Here is a 17,422-nt window from a genome sequence, read left to right as displayed (position 1 = left end):
GGTGCGAAAAAAGCCAACGATTGGAATGGACATGGTTTGAATTAATAACAAAAGTAGGTATCACAAACTTATGCACGAACAGTGCTATAGCAAAAAATGTGTTTTGGTTGATTGTAGGTACATGTTTTTATGTAGATTTGGCAGGTACACCCGATCACAGCGGCTATGTAGGTATTGTTTTGAAGACGACAGTTAGCGAATGCAATAGTGCCTCATATCATTGTGACAGTTACAAATACCATAACTATATATTACGATGGTGTTGCATTTAAATGAGAAACAAAGAATTGAAATCCTAATTATGGTTGGATACGGAGATAGGATCCGTAATTATGATGAAGTATGTCAATTATTCAATGCCAACTATCCAGAACAACCAATACCTCCGTCTACAGTATGCAGATTTGAAAAGCTGGATATGCTAGAGATCTGTCTAGATTTGGAAGTCCAACGACAGATAGAAAATGAATGGCAAAATGTTTAGCTGTCACTGAAAATCCACACACTGCCGGTCGTTGTATCGCCGAAAACGCCAACATATCAATACATAAAAACATACCTACAATCAACCAAAACACAAAACATCCTCAAATTTCCATTTTTTGCTGTGGCACTGTTCTCGCATCAGTTTGTGATACCTACTTTTGTTGTTATTTTAAACCATGTCCATTCCAATCATTGACTTTTTTTCGCTCCTGTCAAAGTAAAGTAGGCCAAACCCTTTATCGACGTATTTCCCTTCAAAAGGACTATCCATTTATGCATAAAAAATTAGGTAGTGCTATTTAAAAAAATGTCGATGACGTCATGGGTTTATGAAGCATAGCGCAAAAATGGTTTGAGCAACGTGACAAAATGACAATTCCTATTTATTAATTAACGTGTTTTAGCGTTTTTGTGAAAACGCAACACATAATAAAATACGAATTTTTTGCGTTACTTCTGGGATACACTGTATATTTTCCGTATATGTTTTAAACAGTCTTGTGTACAAAGGATCCCGCACAAACGTTATGGGTTTGAGTTCCCGATCGATTCGTCTGAATTTATTTATTTGATATGTTGTACTTGACACCCTCCTGATCAAAAGTGTCCATAGGCCCAAAGTGCGGAAATGAACAGTTTTCGAGATATCGAGGACGCAAAGCCTAAAAAAATTGAATATATCCATGAACCTAAACATGCAAATGAGCACTTTTGAAAATAATTATTATACATTTTTTATTATTTATTGGATTTAGATCGATTTGAGTATTCATAATATATATCCGGAATGTAAATCAGTACGACTGGACCCCCGGGACACCTCCAAAATAAGGGTTGAAAGACTAAACTAAACTAAACTAAAATCTCTCAGGTTGTTACAATATTATCCACTTGTTTTTTTTTTCATGAATCATACTATCGCTTAAGAACATCACCATGAACTGATTATAGATAGTGCCTGCCTATTTATTATACTTTAGCTGACACTATAGAGCAACCATATTCAACCCTTTTGTGGGTTTGGGGTTTACACAACATTATGAGTTTTATGAACTCCTCCTTTAATAAAAGCATGTTTTTAAAATACTTTTTTAATTTTCATTTATTAGATGTTCAGCTTTACACAAGCCTAATAGACCAAGCAAATTAAATTTTTACTCGAAAAAAGTCCTATCCGCGAGATTATTGTAAAATTGTCTAAAGGAACATAATACAAGACATCTCTCATCTCGTGAATCAAAAACTTTTATTAGCTAACTTTTCTATTTAAACAAATAAGTGAGGAAAACAGTTTTTTCACTTTGCAGGGAAAACCATCAATTTTAGCGAAAAGTGACTCACAGACAGCTTATAGGGAGTAAAATTATCTACAAAATGAGACTGGTTAAATTAAAATCGGTTAATAAACAAAAAAGTTATTGCAAAAAAACAAGAAAAGTGCCCATTTTTTAATTTGTTTATAACTATCGCATTTATTGTTAAAATTTTATAAAACCTATGACAAGTTGAGGGTTTTGTCATACTTTAAAAGTGTGCCAAAAGTGGGCGCTGTAGGTGCAATAGTTTTCGCACAATTCTATTTGTTTATAGCGGAGGCTCCAAAAGTTATGAACTTTAAGCCTCTGTACAGACGTTAATTTTCAATCAAACATGATTCTGAAAGCGTCATTGTAATCTTAAAGACGCAATTAAGCGACCTATTAAAAAATATCACCGTTTTTTTGACATTAACATTCTCAAATTGTGCATTAAAAAACCGTGCGTTTTTCGCTTATAAACAATTTGAATAACATTGTTGCTATTTATGCTATCTCACCGAAAATAGATGCAATGGATAGCTGGCAAAAAAATACAGTTTTAAAATAAAAAAGTACCCTCTACGACCAACAGGAGCCAAGATAAGAATTTTTTTTAAATCGTAGCGCAATTGTTTATAAATATTAAGACTTGAATTTTTCGCAAAATACAGTTTACGACGTAAACTACGATTTCCCGTGAATTGCATTGAAAAATGTGGAAAATTAACGACTCACGAGCCCTTTAAAGAGAAGGTACTCGCTAAGTAAACTGTCCGGCGGCCGGCGACGTGGTGGTGGGGGAAGCTCGTCCAGGCGGTCGCGCGCGCGAGAAAAGTTAATTCCAAAGTTCAAATTGACGCACGCTGTAAATTTTGCGATATCTCGGCTTCTATTCATCGTAGAAACTTATTTTTTTAAACTGGCTAGCTCGACGAAAAAATAACAATGGGCATATTTACGAATTCGTAGAATAGCCCTGAACCACAGAAAAAATGCATCTTTTATACTTAATTTTTTTTTAATTTACAAAAATGTCACAAAAATTATTGTTAAACGAAATATTAATTAAAATTTCAATTTCGGTATTATTTTACTATTATTAAATAAATAAATGAAGCTATCGTTCAATTAAAAAGTTATTTTTTTACATATTAAGGCAAAGTAAACCTGTTTTTTCAATATTTTGTTAGCTATCTAATTACGATATTACGATTTAAATGTAAAATTAAAGTAAAAATTCACAAATTATTTTCAAATTATTATTTATTGTTAAAAGATTTAAAAAAGAATAAAAAGCATTTGAATTTATTACAAAATTCTCAAAATTAAAAAATATTAATAAAAATAATGCGCTCCATAAAATTACAATTTTAACTTCTTGAAATTTTAATATATAAGGTTTTTTTATTATGTTTATTACTAATTTTATACAAAAAAATGTTTGCAACATAATCAAAATTAATTAAAAAAAATTAATCACAACCATTTTCAATAATAGATATAATGCAATATAATACAACAATTTAAAATTTAAAATTTTTCTTTTCTTATGATAAATAATAATTTGAAAATAATTTATGAATTTTCACTTTAATTTTACATTTAAATCGTAATTAAATAGCTAACAAAATATTGAAAAAACAGTTTACTTTGCCTTAATATGTAAAAGAAATAACTTTTTAAATGAACGATAGCTTCATTTATTTATTTAATAATAGTAAAATAATTCCGAAATTGAAATTTTAATTAATATTTCGTTTAACAATAATTTTTGACATTTTTGTAAATTAAAAAAAATTTGTTATAAAAGATGCATTTTTTCAGGGGTTCAGGGCTATTCTCCGAATTCGTAAATATACTCATTGTTATTTTTTCGTCGAGCTACCCCAGTAAAAAAAAAATTAGTTTCTACGATGAATAGAAGCCGAGACATTGCAAAATTTACAGCGCGCATCAATTTGAACTTATTATTGATGAATTAATTTTTCTCGCGCGCGCGACCGCCTGGACGAGCTTCCCCCACCACCACGCCGCCGGCCGCCGGACAATTTACTTAGCGAGTACTTTCTCTTTAAAGGGCTCGTGAGTCGTTAATTTTCCACATTTTTCAATGCAATTCACGGGAAATCGTAGTTTACGTCGTAAACTGTATTTTGCGAAAAATTCAAGTCTTAATATTTATAAACAATTGCGCTACGATTTAAAAAAAATTCTTATCTTGGCTCCTGTTGGTCGTAGAGGGTACTTTTTTATTTTAAAACTGTATTTTTTGCCAGCTATCCATTGCATCTATTTTTGGTGAGATAGCATAAATAGCAACAATGATATTCAAATTGTTTATAAGCGAAAAACGCACGGTTTTTTAATGCACAATTTGAGAATGTTAATGTCAAAAAACCGGTGATATTTTTTAATAGGTCGCTTAATTACGTCTTTAAGATTACAATGACGCTTTCAGAACCATGTTTGGTTGAAAATTAACGCCTGTACAGAGGCTTAAAGTTCATAACTTTTGGAGCCTCCGTTATAAACAAATAGAATTGTGCGAAAACTATTGCACCTACAGCGCCCACTTTTGGCACACTTTTGAAGTATGACAAAACCCTCAACTTGTCATAGGTTTTATAAAATTTTAACAATAAATGCGATAAAAAATGGGCACTTTTCTTGTTTTCTTGCAATAACTTTTTTGTTTATTAACCGATTTTAATTTAACAAGTCTCATTTTGTAGATAATTTTACTCCCTATAAGCTGTCTGGGAGTAACTTTTCGCTAAAATTGATGGTTTTCCCTGCAATGTGAAAAAACTGTTTTCCTCACTTATTTGTTTAAATAGAAAAGTTAGCTAATAAAATTTTTTGATTCACGAGATGAGAGGTGTCTTGTATTTTGTTTCTTTAGACAATTTTACAATAATCTCTCGGATAGGACTTTTTTCGAGTTTCTCTTTTATTTTCGCTAATTTTCCTGGTGTATAATGTATATATTTATACTCGCTTTATATTTACAATTTTTGATGCAATAAATTGATCAAGGTTTAAACTGTATGTGCAAAACGAATATAGTAGATTTCTCAGCTTGATCAAGAAATGAAAAAGAATAGAATTGATTCTATTTCACATAAGAGTATCAATTTTAAGTTAGATTTAAAATTGTATTTGAAATTTACATATACAGGGTTGGATTGGAAGCCTGCATTACTGTAGGAGGAGGCCATTTTCAACAACTGTTGTGATTTTTGTTATTTATTTGCTTAGTTTTGGAATATATTTTTTTATCATGTTGACACTTTCTTTCATGTTTTCCATCATAAAACGCCATTCATCTTGAAAACGGTTCGCGTTAGAGCTTTTAATGATGAGTACCTTTTTTTGTGTAGAAAATATTGGCAGTTTAAAGTAGATTTTCAAAATGCCAATTTTCCCAAAGTCGTAAAAATTAGTGACAAAAAAACTTGAATTAGCTCTTAAAAGTAGCTAATGTTAAAGGTAATACTTGTACAAAATTTAAGTTCTACATCTCAAACGATTTCTCGCATATCGTCAAAAAACTGAAATAAATCCTTTCTTTTTGACACCCGAATATATCTCGAAAACGGTGCGTTTACGAACCCATGTGTACTCACAACTGTTTCAAGTTGCGGTATTAATAATTTGAAATTGGGAACATGTATTTATGTAAATATTGTCCAAAATCTGAGGCCTTTTTCTAAAACTTTTATTTAAATGGCATGTTCTTTCTTCTAACTGCTCAGGTGTATTAATTTGTTGACTATATCAGCCGTTTAACAGTGCCTTACGAAAAGACATCCAGTGGGTTAAGGACTGATGTTTTCATTTCGTTTTTTAAGTTTTACTCGAAAATCAGCCTTACTGACTGTGTTACACTGAACGTCGATCTATATTCTATCTCTGTCTTTTGCACTTGGTATGGAATAGGGAAATGCTTTTTTAGTGGGTGTAAACGGACTTGATTTACCAGTCCTGAGAAACGTCATAGCATAAGCGTAGACGAGGGGTCTAATTCCATGGCTATAATAAATTTATAAATTAAAAAAACACAACTGGGACGTTTTAAAATGCTGTAATAATTAATATCAGATGTTATATTTTATTATCTTTTTTCATTATTTTCTATATCTTGTTGCCTTTTACGCAGACACGCCAATGGATTTTCGTTCCCGGCACGCTTCATCCCCCTTACTAGTCCAAAAGCTAGCGATAAGTCACTCTCTATAATTTCGACCGCGGAGTATAGTTTGAAAGCCGAATCGAATAACAATAAGGATGTAAATAGTGTAGAAGTAAGACAAATTCAGTCCCCAAGATAAGAAAGGTGAAAAAACTAATCATCAGCAAATGCAGAACGACACAAAACCGCAGTAGGAAATAGGCAATAAAAAGCGAATTAAACAAGGTACCTTAGTGACAAGTAAACATTTATCAGATGATCTTATGAAGGTTCAATCGGAGTAGAAATGTAAGGAAATGATTAATTTAGTAAGTGACCCAAAAGATGCGCACTACTATCTTATTCTTCAACTCGGCAGAGCAATGAATGGCAGGAAGTAAAACATAGTAAAAATCGTGGCAGGCAGAGAATTATCGGGAATAACGTAAATGTGAATGTAAAAGAAAGTTAACTGCTCTTCATGTGTAGGTATAAGATAGACGTTGTACAATAGTACAAGAACTGGAAAATATGTCGCAAAACACATTTTCCAGAAGTGAAATGTGAACTAATATCCGCAAAATACCCTGAACTCTATTCTTCATTTAAAGTGACTATCTGAAAATAATTTCAGAAAGGTAATGGATCCCAGTTTATGGCCTTCTGGAGCGTATATAAGTAAGTTTTTTCACTATCAGAAAAGACAACAAATAGTAACTTAATATTTGAATGTGAACCAAATTTTTTATTGTTAAACGCCCAAAGTTTAAACCAGGATACTATATATAATTTAGAAATAGACTTATCTGATCTAACATGTTACAGGTCTCCTTCTGGAAATCTAGATATATTTTTGAAAACATAATTTCTGTACCTACTTAATTTGTTAGTTAAACCAAATACGGATATTATTTTAAATGGCGATATGAATTTATTGTTCTTATAAGGCTAAAAATAGCAGGGATTTTAGTATGTTGCAGTTTACTGTTGGCATATAATTTGACTCCAATAGCCTACAAGAGTTCAACTATAATAATAGATCAGATAATAAGAACTGAAGAAGATAAACTGTAATGTAAATTTTAGGAGGTTATAATAATTATAGTAGTAAGTTAAATTTTAATTTGGATTTAAGGACGGAAACTTGGTCAGGGGTTTATATAGAGACTAATTGATTGGGGATGACTGTTTCATTAAAATATATTCATTCTATTTTAAAAGGCATTTTCCTCTAACTTTTTTTAATAATACCTGTTAAAAAGTTTGGGTTACAAACGAGATTAAATCGTCCAGTTGCATACTAAAGGACTTAGTTACTTTAACATCGGGATTTTCTAAAATTTTCGAATAGTTATTTATACCGTCTCATGTCATTTCTTGAGAAACATAATATAATTTCGGATAACCAGCATGGGTTTATAGCTGCCACTGCTACGGCAAATTTTTACGGGAAAGTGTTGGAATGTATTGAAGCTGGCAAGTGCCCTGTTAGGGTATTTTGTGACCTCAGCAGCATCACTGCGTTGATCATAAAATATTACTATTAAAATTATCATCGTATGTTATTCGCGGTTTGGCTCTAAATTAGGTTAGATCTTTTATATTAAACAGAGAGCAATTTGTTAATATAACCCATTATAAAAATGGAACTGCGAATAGAATAAATTCGGAGCGTTCTTCTAGTAATTTTGGTGTCCCACAAAGATCGATTTTGGGTCCCATATTGTTTTTGATTTATGTTAATGATTTCGCGAAAATAGTTGATGACGCTTGATGGATGCTGATAATACGTCTCTATTAATTTCTCATGATTGTAATGAATAGATGAGTCGTTACAAGTCAACTATAATAATATACTTAATGACCCCGCAAATGGGTACGCAGCAAATTCTCTTTATTTTAAGGTCAATAAAACTCATTATACAGGGTGTTTTCAGTTCGAGTGAATCAAACTTTAACCACAAATAGAACTCAATAAATAATTCAGAACTGCCTTATAAAGCAAGGGTCTAAGTCTCACCGTTTTCACTGTACCGTATTGGTAGTTAAAATCATATTATTTACGAAATCTTTGGTATGTTTATAACAAATTGATTCAAATTTGGTGTGGTGTTAACATTTTCACATGTGCATAATTTACAAAATTTTGTAGGTCAGTGACGTAGAAATGGGTAGTAAAGCGGGATTTTTTACTCCAACTTCTACGCCAATGACCTAATCGTTTGGGATTAATGTTTTAGATTCCGTGGACAATTCTACATAAAAAAGATATACTTGTTGAAAATCAGTATAGTGTATCGTTTCACCGAAAATCTCAGTTGAATGGGAAACCGTTCTTCTATACAGGATGATTCATAATATATGCGCAGGACTTCAGGATGTGATAGCTCGTCCAAAAATTTGAAAAAAAGTTTGTATTAACTTACCCTCTAAAATGCACAATTTTCGAGATACAGGGTGTTGAAATTGTAAAAAAAAATTCGTTTTTTGCGAATATCTCCGGAACCGTTTATCGTACAGAAAACAGCTTTTGTAAGCATTTACTACTCATAATAAGCTATGTTCTGTGCGAGAAAAAATTTTTTTCAAAGTCATAATTGGTGAAGATTTTGAAGGGGAAGTGGGTGTTTTTCTCCCCAACTTCTACGCCACTGGAAAAAGTACGGTTTTGAGACGCCCATTTGAACCGCCAATGTTTTCTACACAAAAAAAGTACTCTTGGTCATAAGCTCTAAAGTTGACCGTTTTCGAGAAAAATCTACTTTTATGTTGAAAAACATGGTCAATTTTTTGAAATAAAATTTTTATTTTACTAAATGTATTATAATTTTTTTTATCAAGTAGGCTTTAAATTTTAAAACGAAAGCTACCTCCTGTCAAAATAACAATTAGTTTGTACCTGCGAAAAGTCAATTTGTATTACAAAAGTAAAAATGAATTACACAAACGCTGAAATGTGCGAAATGCATTACCTTTACGGAATGGCGAGCGGTAATTCGGCAGAAGCAAGGCGGTTGTATCAAGAAAGACATCGTGATCGCCAAGTACCACATCATAACTTGTTTCAACGCATTCACCAACGACTATGGGAAAATGGAAGTTTTAAAAAGAATACTGCTGATAATGGGCGGCCTATGGAAGCTGCAAATGCCCAAGTAGAAGAGGCTGTCCTCAACGAAATTGAAGAAAATCCGATCACAAGTACCAGAAAAATTGCTCACAACTTAAACATACCTCACTCGACGGTTTGGAGAATTTTGAAAAGACAACTTTTGTATCCCTACCATATCCAAAGAGTACAAGCCTTATTGCCAAGAGATTTTCCGCCAAGATTGGCTTTTTGTAGATGGATGCAAGACAAAATAGCTCAAAATCCTCAGTTTGGAGCCGAAGTTATGTTTACCGATGAAGCATCTTTCTCGAGAGATGGTATTTTCAATTTTCACAATAACCACATATGGGCTGAAGAAAATCCACATGAAATTGCAGAAGGCAATCATCAGCAACAATTTTCCGTGAATGTTTGGGCTGGCATCGTCGGTGATCATTTGATAGGCCCACATTTTTTACCGAACAGATTAAACGGTGCAGATTATCGACAATTTCTAGAAGAAGTACTGCCGGAACTGCTGGAAGATGTACCGCTTCAAGTAAGACAAAACATGTACTTTATGCATGATGGAGCTCCGGCCCACTTTAGTTTGGTTGCTCGCCAATACTTGGACGACGAATACCAAGACCGTTGGATCGGTCGAGGAGGTCCCCACCCTTGGCCCCCGCGATCTCCCGAACTTAATTGTTTAGATTTTTTCTTTTGGGGCCATCTCAAAACCCTAGTCTACGCTACTCCAGTTGAAAATGTTGATCAATTAAGAGAACGCATTGTTGCATCTTGCGACATAATTCGGAACACTCCGGAAATTTTCTTGCGTGTTAGACAGTCAATGCGTCGAAGAATTGCTGCGTGCATTGAAGCTAACGGAGGACATTTCCAACATTTAATTTAACTGTGTACGATTTGTTTTTTTTTTAATTTTGCAACTATGAAGTTAACGTTTGGTTTTGTTACTTGTTCTAACGATTAAATAAATTTTGTTTAATTAGTAAAAAAATTTTATTTCAAAAAATTGACCATGTTTTTCAACATAAAAGTAGATTTTTCTCGAAAACGGTCAACTTTAGAGCTTATGACCAAGAGTACATTTTTTGTGTAGAAAACATTGGCGGTTCAAATGGGCGTCTCAAAACCGTACTTTTTCCAGTGGCGTAGAAGTTGGGGAGAAAAACACCCACTTCCCCTTCAAAATCTTCACCAATTATGACTTTGAAAAAAATTTTTTCTCGCACAGAACATAGCTTATTATGAGTAGTAAATGCTTACAAAAGCTGTTTTCTGTACGATAAACGGTTCCGGAGATATTCGCAAAAAACGAAATTTTTTTTTATAATTTCAACACCCTGTATCTCGAAAATTGTGCATTTTAGAGGGTAAGTTAATACAAACTATTTCAAATTTTTGGACGAGCTATCACATCCTGAAGTCCTGCGCATATATTCTGAAACACCCTATATAGTATAACATTTCATAATTGGCAGAAGCAGTATGCATTTTGTTATTTCTAAATATAAAAATGTTAAGTTTCTGGGTTTGCAACTAGACGAATCCCTAAATTGGAAGGAACAATGTAATAATTCAACATCGAAATTACATTCACTGTGTTATCTTTTTCGAAATTTGAAGCGTGTACTACCGTGGGAAACAGACATGGGCCTGTATCATGCACAAGTCAATTCTAGGCTGAGTTGTGGTATCATTTTTTGGGGAAATTCTGTTAACTGCGAAAAGTGTATTTGTGGCACAAAAACGTATTCTTAGATATATGGCAGGTGCAACAATATTGTAAAAATATTTTTGAGTAAGAATATAAAATATTAACGCTTCCGAGTCTTTACATCTTTGAATTATTATGTGTTTTCTTTTTCAACAACAAAAATCATCTTAACAAAGTATGTGCTTTGCATACGTCATATAAAACTAGACAATGGATTACATTTTGTGTGCTTTATAGTAATTATAATGTGTGTAAAGTCCCCTTTTGTATTTGGACCCAGGGTCTTTAATAACTTGCCCCTGAAAATAAAAATGATTGAAAATCTCCCAAGGTTTAAATGTAAGTTAAAATATTATTTAATTGACAAATGTATATACATATAACATTACTGAATTCTTTTAGTATAAGAATTGTGGCTTATCCCTTCTATCCTTTTTTTTGTTTTATTAACTATTCTCATACTTTATTATAAAGTCTCTAAGGAAAATAAAGGTTATTTATTTATTTATCTACTATTTGTGGCAAAAATATTAATAGTAAACGGACTGTGCCATCATATAGTCCGTAGATGTATGCTTATACAGTGTGGAACAGCCAAATGGAATAGTTAGTTACAACCCCTCAATTTTTAAATGGTAAGTAAAGGCTTGTGACACCTCATTTGAAAGGTATTTTCATTCTCTATTCAAAAATACTATTGTTGTAATATTTATTGCAAAAGTTAGCAATAAAAAAATTTATTCATCAGTTTGACGAAATTCTCTACAGCAAACTAAAAAAACTTAATTTCAAAATGTTTAAAATTAGTTCCTTGAACGTCTTGACCGCATCCTAATCGTAAATAAAAATGTCTTCTAACGTTTTCCAATATCTGAGACGTGACCGACTTAATCACAACCATAATATTTTTTTCTTGATAAGTTTTTATATCTTGTTTTTAGTTGAAAATGTTGAAAAAGAACACTGAAATTGTTTTTGCTAGCCTGCAAGAACAAAACGCTGTTTTTATATTTTTGTTTGTTGTAACAAATTTTTATTTATTTATTTATTTAATTATCTTGTTGTGGACAAAAAAGGATTGTATAACAATAGTCAAATAAACATATAATAACTTAACCTAAGACACAACAGCAGAAAAAATTCCAATAAAGAATAAAAACACTTATCTACTAAAAATAATTTCAGTTTTTGTTTAAATTGAGATATTGTAATCTTATCAGTCTTGAGTTCACTCGGTAAATTGTTATATATCTTAAATCCCAGACAATCTGGTGAATTAGCTGTTATGGTATATTTTGCAAAAGGAATTCGGATATCATAGCATTGTCTGGTATTGATTGTATGTATATCCTTATTGAGAATTAAAGACTCATTATTATATATATAGGGTGATTAAAAAAACCGCTAATAGACTTCTAGGGTAGATAATACATAAAAAATTAAGACGAAGAGTTTTAATAAACATAGGGTCGCTAATGCCTCCTTAACGAGATACAGGGCGTCAAAGTTTCTGTAAAATGAAACATTGTCTGCAATAATTCCAAAATGCCTGAACATTTCTATTTCAAATTTGCTATGCGTAGTTAGCACCTTAAGACCAATGTTTGATGTACTGCTCAAAATTTTATGAGTAGCAGTGTCGTAGAGACGGGGTGACCCTTTTTTAAAAATATTTTCTACGCCACTGCTAATTTTGTCAAACGGGCACTATTTTCGTGCAAAGTGTTCAATTGTCTATCGAATTGGTCCCTTGCAAAATTTGGATTAAAGCAACCATTTTTAAGAGAAACGCCTTTGTAGAAAATTTGTAAATCAAATTTTATTTTCATTCATTTTAGTTTCGCATAGTAGACTTGTGCTATTCAAAATAAAATTAAACATCGCCTGTCACTAATGTTAATGTGTACAAGTGAGTTAAGTAAACTAGATTATAAGCTTCTTTTCGTCATTTTTACGCTTTAATTTTACAGAAACTTTGACGCCCTGTATCTCGTTAAGGAGGCGTTTGCGACCCTATGTTTATTAAGAGTTTTCGTCTTAATTTTTCATGTATTACTTACCCTATAAGTCTGTCACCGGTTTTTTGAATCACCCTGTATACACAGACATTTCAAAAATAAACAATGATACTAACGTAAGAACATTTAAATTCTTAAATATATCTCTACATGTACGATGACGTGGCACGCCAGCAATTATTCTTAAAATACGTTTTTGTATGATAAAAACTGAATGAGACAAGGTAGAGTTACCCCAAAAACATATTCCGTAACGCAATTTAGACTCGACGTACGCATAATATAAATTTAACAATTGTTGTTCGTGCAAAATTTCTTTCATACACTTTATTAAGTAGCTTACTGAACTTGATGTAGATATAAGATTATTGCAATGCATTTTCCAATTTAATATATCATCCAAAGTAACTCCTAAAAATTTGTTACAGTCATCACTGGTAATAGTGCAGTTGTTAATATTTGCCGCAACAGGCCTGCATTTTTTTTGCCTATTGTGAAATCTAATTAATTTAGTTTTGTCGGTATTTAAATATAAGTTATTGCAACTGAACCACTGAGACACATTGTACAATGTATTTTCTAGATTAGTAGTCAGGTCTTTTGTTGACTTATTTGAAATAATTAATGATAAATCATCAGCATACATTGTGAAAAAATTATTACCTATCGAACGCTCCATTGAATTTATATAAAGAATAAATAGTACAGGGCCTAGGACTGATCCTTGAGGAACACCCATGTCAATGGAATTAGATTCAGATTTAAAGTCGTTAGTAAAGTCATCACTTATAGAAGTAATAGACACATATTGTTTCCTATATTTTAAAAAAGTAGAAATCCAGTTTAAAGCAGAATCCCGGACACCATATTTTTGTAGTAAGTTATCATGCTGTATGCAGTCGAATGCCTTACTAAGGTCACAAAAGATGCCTACGGGGCACTCACCCATGTCAATACATTTAACAAATTCACCGTAAAAAGAATGTATGGCAGTAGTAGTTGAAAATCCTGCTCGAAATCCATGTTGATGAGTGGTTAAAATACTATATTTATTTATAAACGACATTAATCTATCTAGATAGGCGCATTCAAAAATGTTTGAGAAGCCACAGGGCACAGTAATAGGCCTGTAATTATTTAATAACTGTGGATCCCCCTTTTTTAGAACAGGAATTATTTTCCCTATTTTTAGTATCTCCGGAAAAACTCCAGTCTGAAATGATAAGTTGATCAAGAAAGTTAGTGGTTCTATTAAAGCCGGTAATGCAAGTTTTATTAAAAACAAGGGAATGCCATCCGCTCCAGCTGACCTTTTATTTTTTAATTTTTGACTAAGCACTCTAAACAATTCCTGCTCAGTAAACGGAAAAAGAAAAATTGTATTATCCAAAAATACATCATTTATTTTTACTCTACTTGTATAATTTGCAGTATGATCAGAACCACGAATTTTATTTACAACATTCATTGGAGCGCCAGTAAAGTAACTATTAAAAGTTGAAGCAATTTCTAAAGGATTGTCTATTAATTTATTATTACTTTGGATAACTACAATATTCTATTCTTCTTTTTTTTTTATTAGATAATTCGGAAACGATATTCCACGCAGTGCGTGAGGAATTATTGGAATTGGAAATTTTATTTTGATAAAATAGTTTCTTTGTTTCGCGAATTAATATAGTATGCTTTTTTTATTTTCTTTATAAGTGGAGTCTAAATTGGGATATGTTTGTTTTAAGTAATATAAATCTTTTATATTACAACTAGATTCGATAATTTCATTAATTATCCACATCTTTTTCTGAACCTTATAAGCATTTACGCTCAGGAAAAATTAAATTAAAATAATACATAAACAAATCATTAAAACAATAAAAAGCTTCATTCATTTGAGTACAGCGATACAAATCATGCCAATTTTCTTTGGATAGATTATCTAAAAATAAAGAAATATTATCTTCCTTAAAAAGTCGTCCCATAAAGTTTTTTCTACGGGGTTTCAAATTATGATCATCAATCTCTAACCAAACAGACCTATGATCCGAGATAATATTATCAAAGACAGTACAAATACCCTCGTTATTAAAATTTACAAAAATATTATCAATTAAGGTACAAGACGTATTCGTTACTCGTGTTGGCCATCGTACAGTAGGTTTTAAATTAAAATTAGACAACACATTACACAGATTCTTAAAATCTACATTGTTAAATGCGTCAAAATTAAAATCACCGCAAACTATTGCATTAGTGGTAGGTTTAATTAATAATCTAACAGATCACATATTTTGTTAAAAAATTTGTCTCCAGATGGAGAAACGATGCAACGCAATACTCAAAATCTGATTCAGTGCATTCAATATTAACTTTAACCGTATTTGCCTCTAAATGTTTCTTGCACCAAATTCCAACACCACCACATTTTTTGAAGGTCTGGTATAGTATTTCGTTAAGCAAACCATTAATTTTTGCAATAAATATTAAAACCATAGCATTTTTGAATAGGCAATGAAAATACCTTTCAAATGAGGTATCATAAGGTCCTACTTCTCATTTAAAAATTTAGGAGTAGCAACTGACACTTGAAGAGGGTTGCATTTGGGGATGAAATTTTTACGTCCCAAGGTCATTTTGGTATCCACAATCGACGATTTTTTATAAATGTGCACAATAATTGAGATAATGAATTTATTCCAGTTGGCTGTTCCCCACTGTATGTTTCTTACTCCAATCTACCATTAATTAATTTTGGATATAAACATTTCTCCTATTATTTCTAATAACTCTCCTCAACTGATTTGGTGTTATTTGTCGACATGCTTGTCTATTACATAAATCTTCCCTGTTCTGGGGCCTTGTTTTATTTTTTTCACAGTTCCCCATAAAAAGAAATCAAGAGGGTTCAAGTCTGGAGCTCTTGACGGCCACTCAACTAACGGACTGTTCTTGGGAAATACTCATTCAATCCAATGACGTACTATTACCGCATTATGAATAGGTGCTCCATATAATTGAAGGTAGAGGTTCTGTCTTACATGAAGAGAAAATGAATTCAGTCCAGAAACCATTATTTCAAAAATTCATAAAAATCTTTGCGTTTAGATTAACGTAAAAAAAGAAGGGCCCGATTATACGATCACATAAAATCCCACAAAACACATACATTTTTTTAATTAAGATTTATGTAATAGAATTAGACAAGCATGTCGACATATAACACCACATCAGTTGAGGAAAGTTATTAAAAATAAGAGGAGACGAATTGAAGGGTGCATACCAAATGATGGTGGACTAATAGAAAATAGTAATATTTAGATCTCATTTCTGGTATAATAAAAAATATATATAATTTGGCTGTCTTATTGTGAGCGTCCTGTATGAGTGAAATTAATGAAACTGCGTGGATATACCTTCGGTTAATAAAGTTATGAAAAAATACCTTCAAAATATTTTCCACTGTTAATACAGGACACTCTGCAATGAGTGAAATTTTTCGAAGTTTGCACCTATTTTGTGAACACCCTGTAAAAGCTATAATGATGAAACTTTGTATTTAGAGTTTTGAGGTGTGATCAAATCGAAAATGCTATTCATTTGTCTTCATTTTTGTCTTAAAAAATGCCTAATATGTTTTTTTAATTTTTGAGGGTGTTGATAGCCGCAGAAAATACCACATGCCAAAGAATATAATATCAAAAAGTAGGCCTTTTTGAGTACTATCACAAAATAAAAGAATTTTGTAAATCGGCCAACGCCATCCTAAATACGAAGGTAGTCCGTCTTTAAGTGAACCACATTGTATATATCTACACTGTCTTTTATATGACGCCACAGTCCGTTAGCTACTAGCATATTTGTCATAAACAAAACCTCTATTTATTGGCCTATGCGTCAAGCATTGTTAAGTGTTAAACCCAAGTTCCAAATAAAAGTCTTACAAATTAATTTCCATTCAGCCAGATATTGGTTGTAATGAATGACTTACAATCAATATTCAAATTCTAAATGGTTTGATACCAGTAGTCAAAATGAGGATAAATTAAATATCTTTTTCTAATTCTATAATCTGCTTTGTAATGCTTTGTATTACCTGTTTCGAAGTAATTACAGACATCTTCAGGGGAAACCGGTTATCACTGTAAGTGCACACAAAAATAGAAACTTTCGAAAGTCGCGCACTATAATACTGTTGCTAAAAACACGCACAACTGGCCTTGCTATAATTTCTTCGCGAGTTACGCGTATACTCGGCCTGTCCAGTTATGAACGTCAATGAATAATAATAACAATATGTTAATTCCTTTAATTTATAATCTTTGTTGATTGTTGAAAAAGCTCTTATCTAACCTAATAGCGTTAAATACGAATCGCGAGTGATGCAATGAGAATGGCAAAACTTTTAGAGCACAAGAAAAATAACAATATTGAAGTTATCGTGTGTTAAACCAAATGTAATTAATGTCGAAATATGATAATTAGGATCATGACCTTTAGAAGGCGCTATGGTTTCCTTATCGCGACCGATAACGTCTTCGATTTATTCTCGACCAAGAGTTTAGGAAGTGAGATTCTGCTGTTGCTGAAGACGTGAATAATGTTTTCCATCGTGTCTTTGAA

The 17,422-nt window shown here is 32.0% G+C and overlaps 1 protein-coding gene across 1 annotated transcript in view; it reads right to left on the bottom strand.

Annotated features, from left to right (window-relative positions):
* LOC108910150 (branched-chain-amino-acid aminotransferase, cytosolic) overlaps window positions 1-17,183 on the bottom strand; it is a 98,268-nt gene extending 81,085 nt beyond the window's left edge. The window contains exon 1 of the mRNA XM_018714677.1: window positions 16,896-17,183. Coding sequence (XP_018570193.1) covers window positions 16,896-16,919 — 24 coding nt within the window. The 5' untranslated portion in view covers window positions 16,920-17,183. The remainder of the gene's footprint in view (window positions 1-16,895) is intronic.
* Between the last annotated feature and the right edge of the window lie 239 nt (window positions 17,184-17,422).

This window comes from Anoplophora glabripennis, unplaced genomic scaffold (assembly GCF_000390285.2).
Source record: "Anoplophora glabripennis isolate ALB-LARVAE unplaced genomic scaffold, Agla_2.0 scaffold466, whole genome shotgun sequence".
Taxonomy (NCBI): Eukaryota; Metazoa; Arthropoda; class Insecta; order Coleoptera; family Cerambycidae; genus Anoplophora; species Anoplophora glabripennis.
The sequence above is the reverse complement of the archived record's forward strand: the minus strand, read 5'-3'. Positions and strand labels throughout refer to the sequence as shown.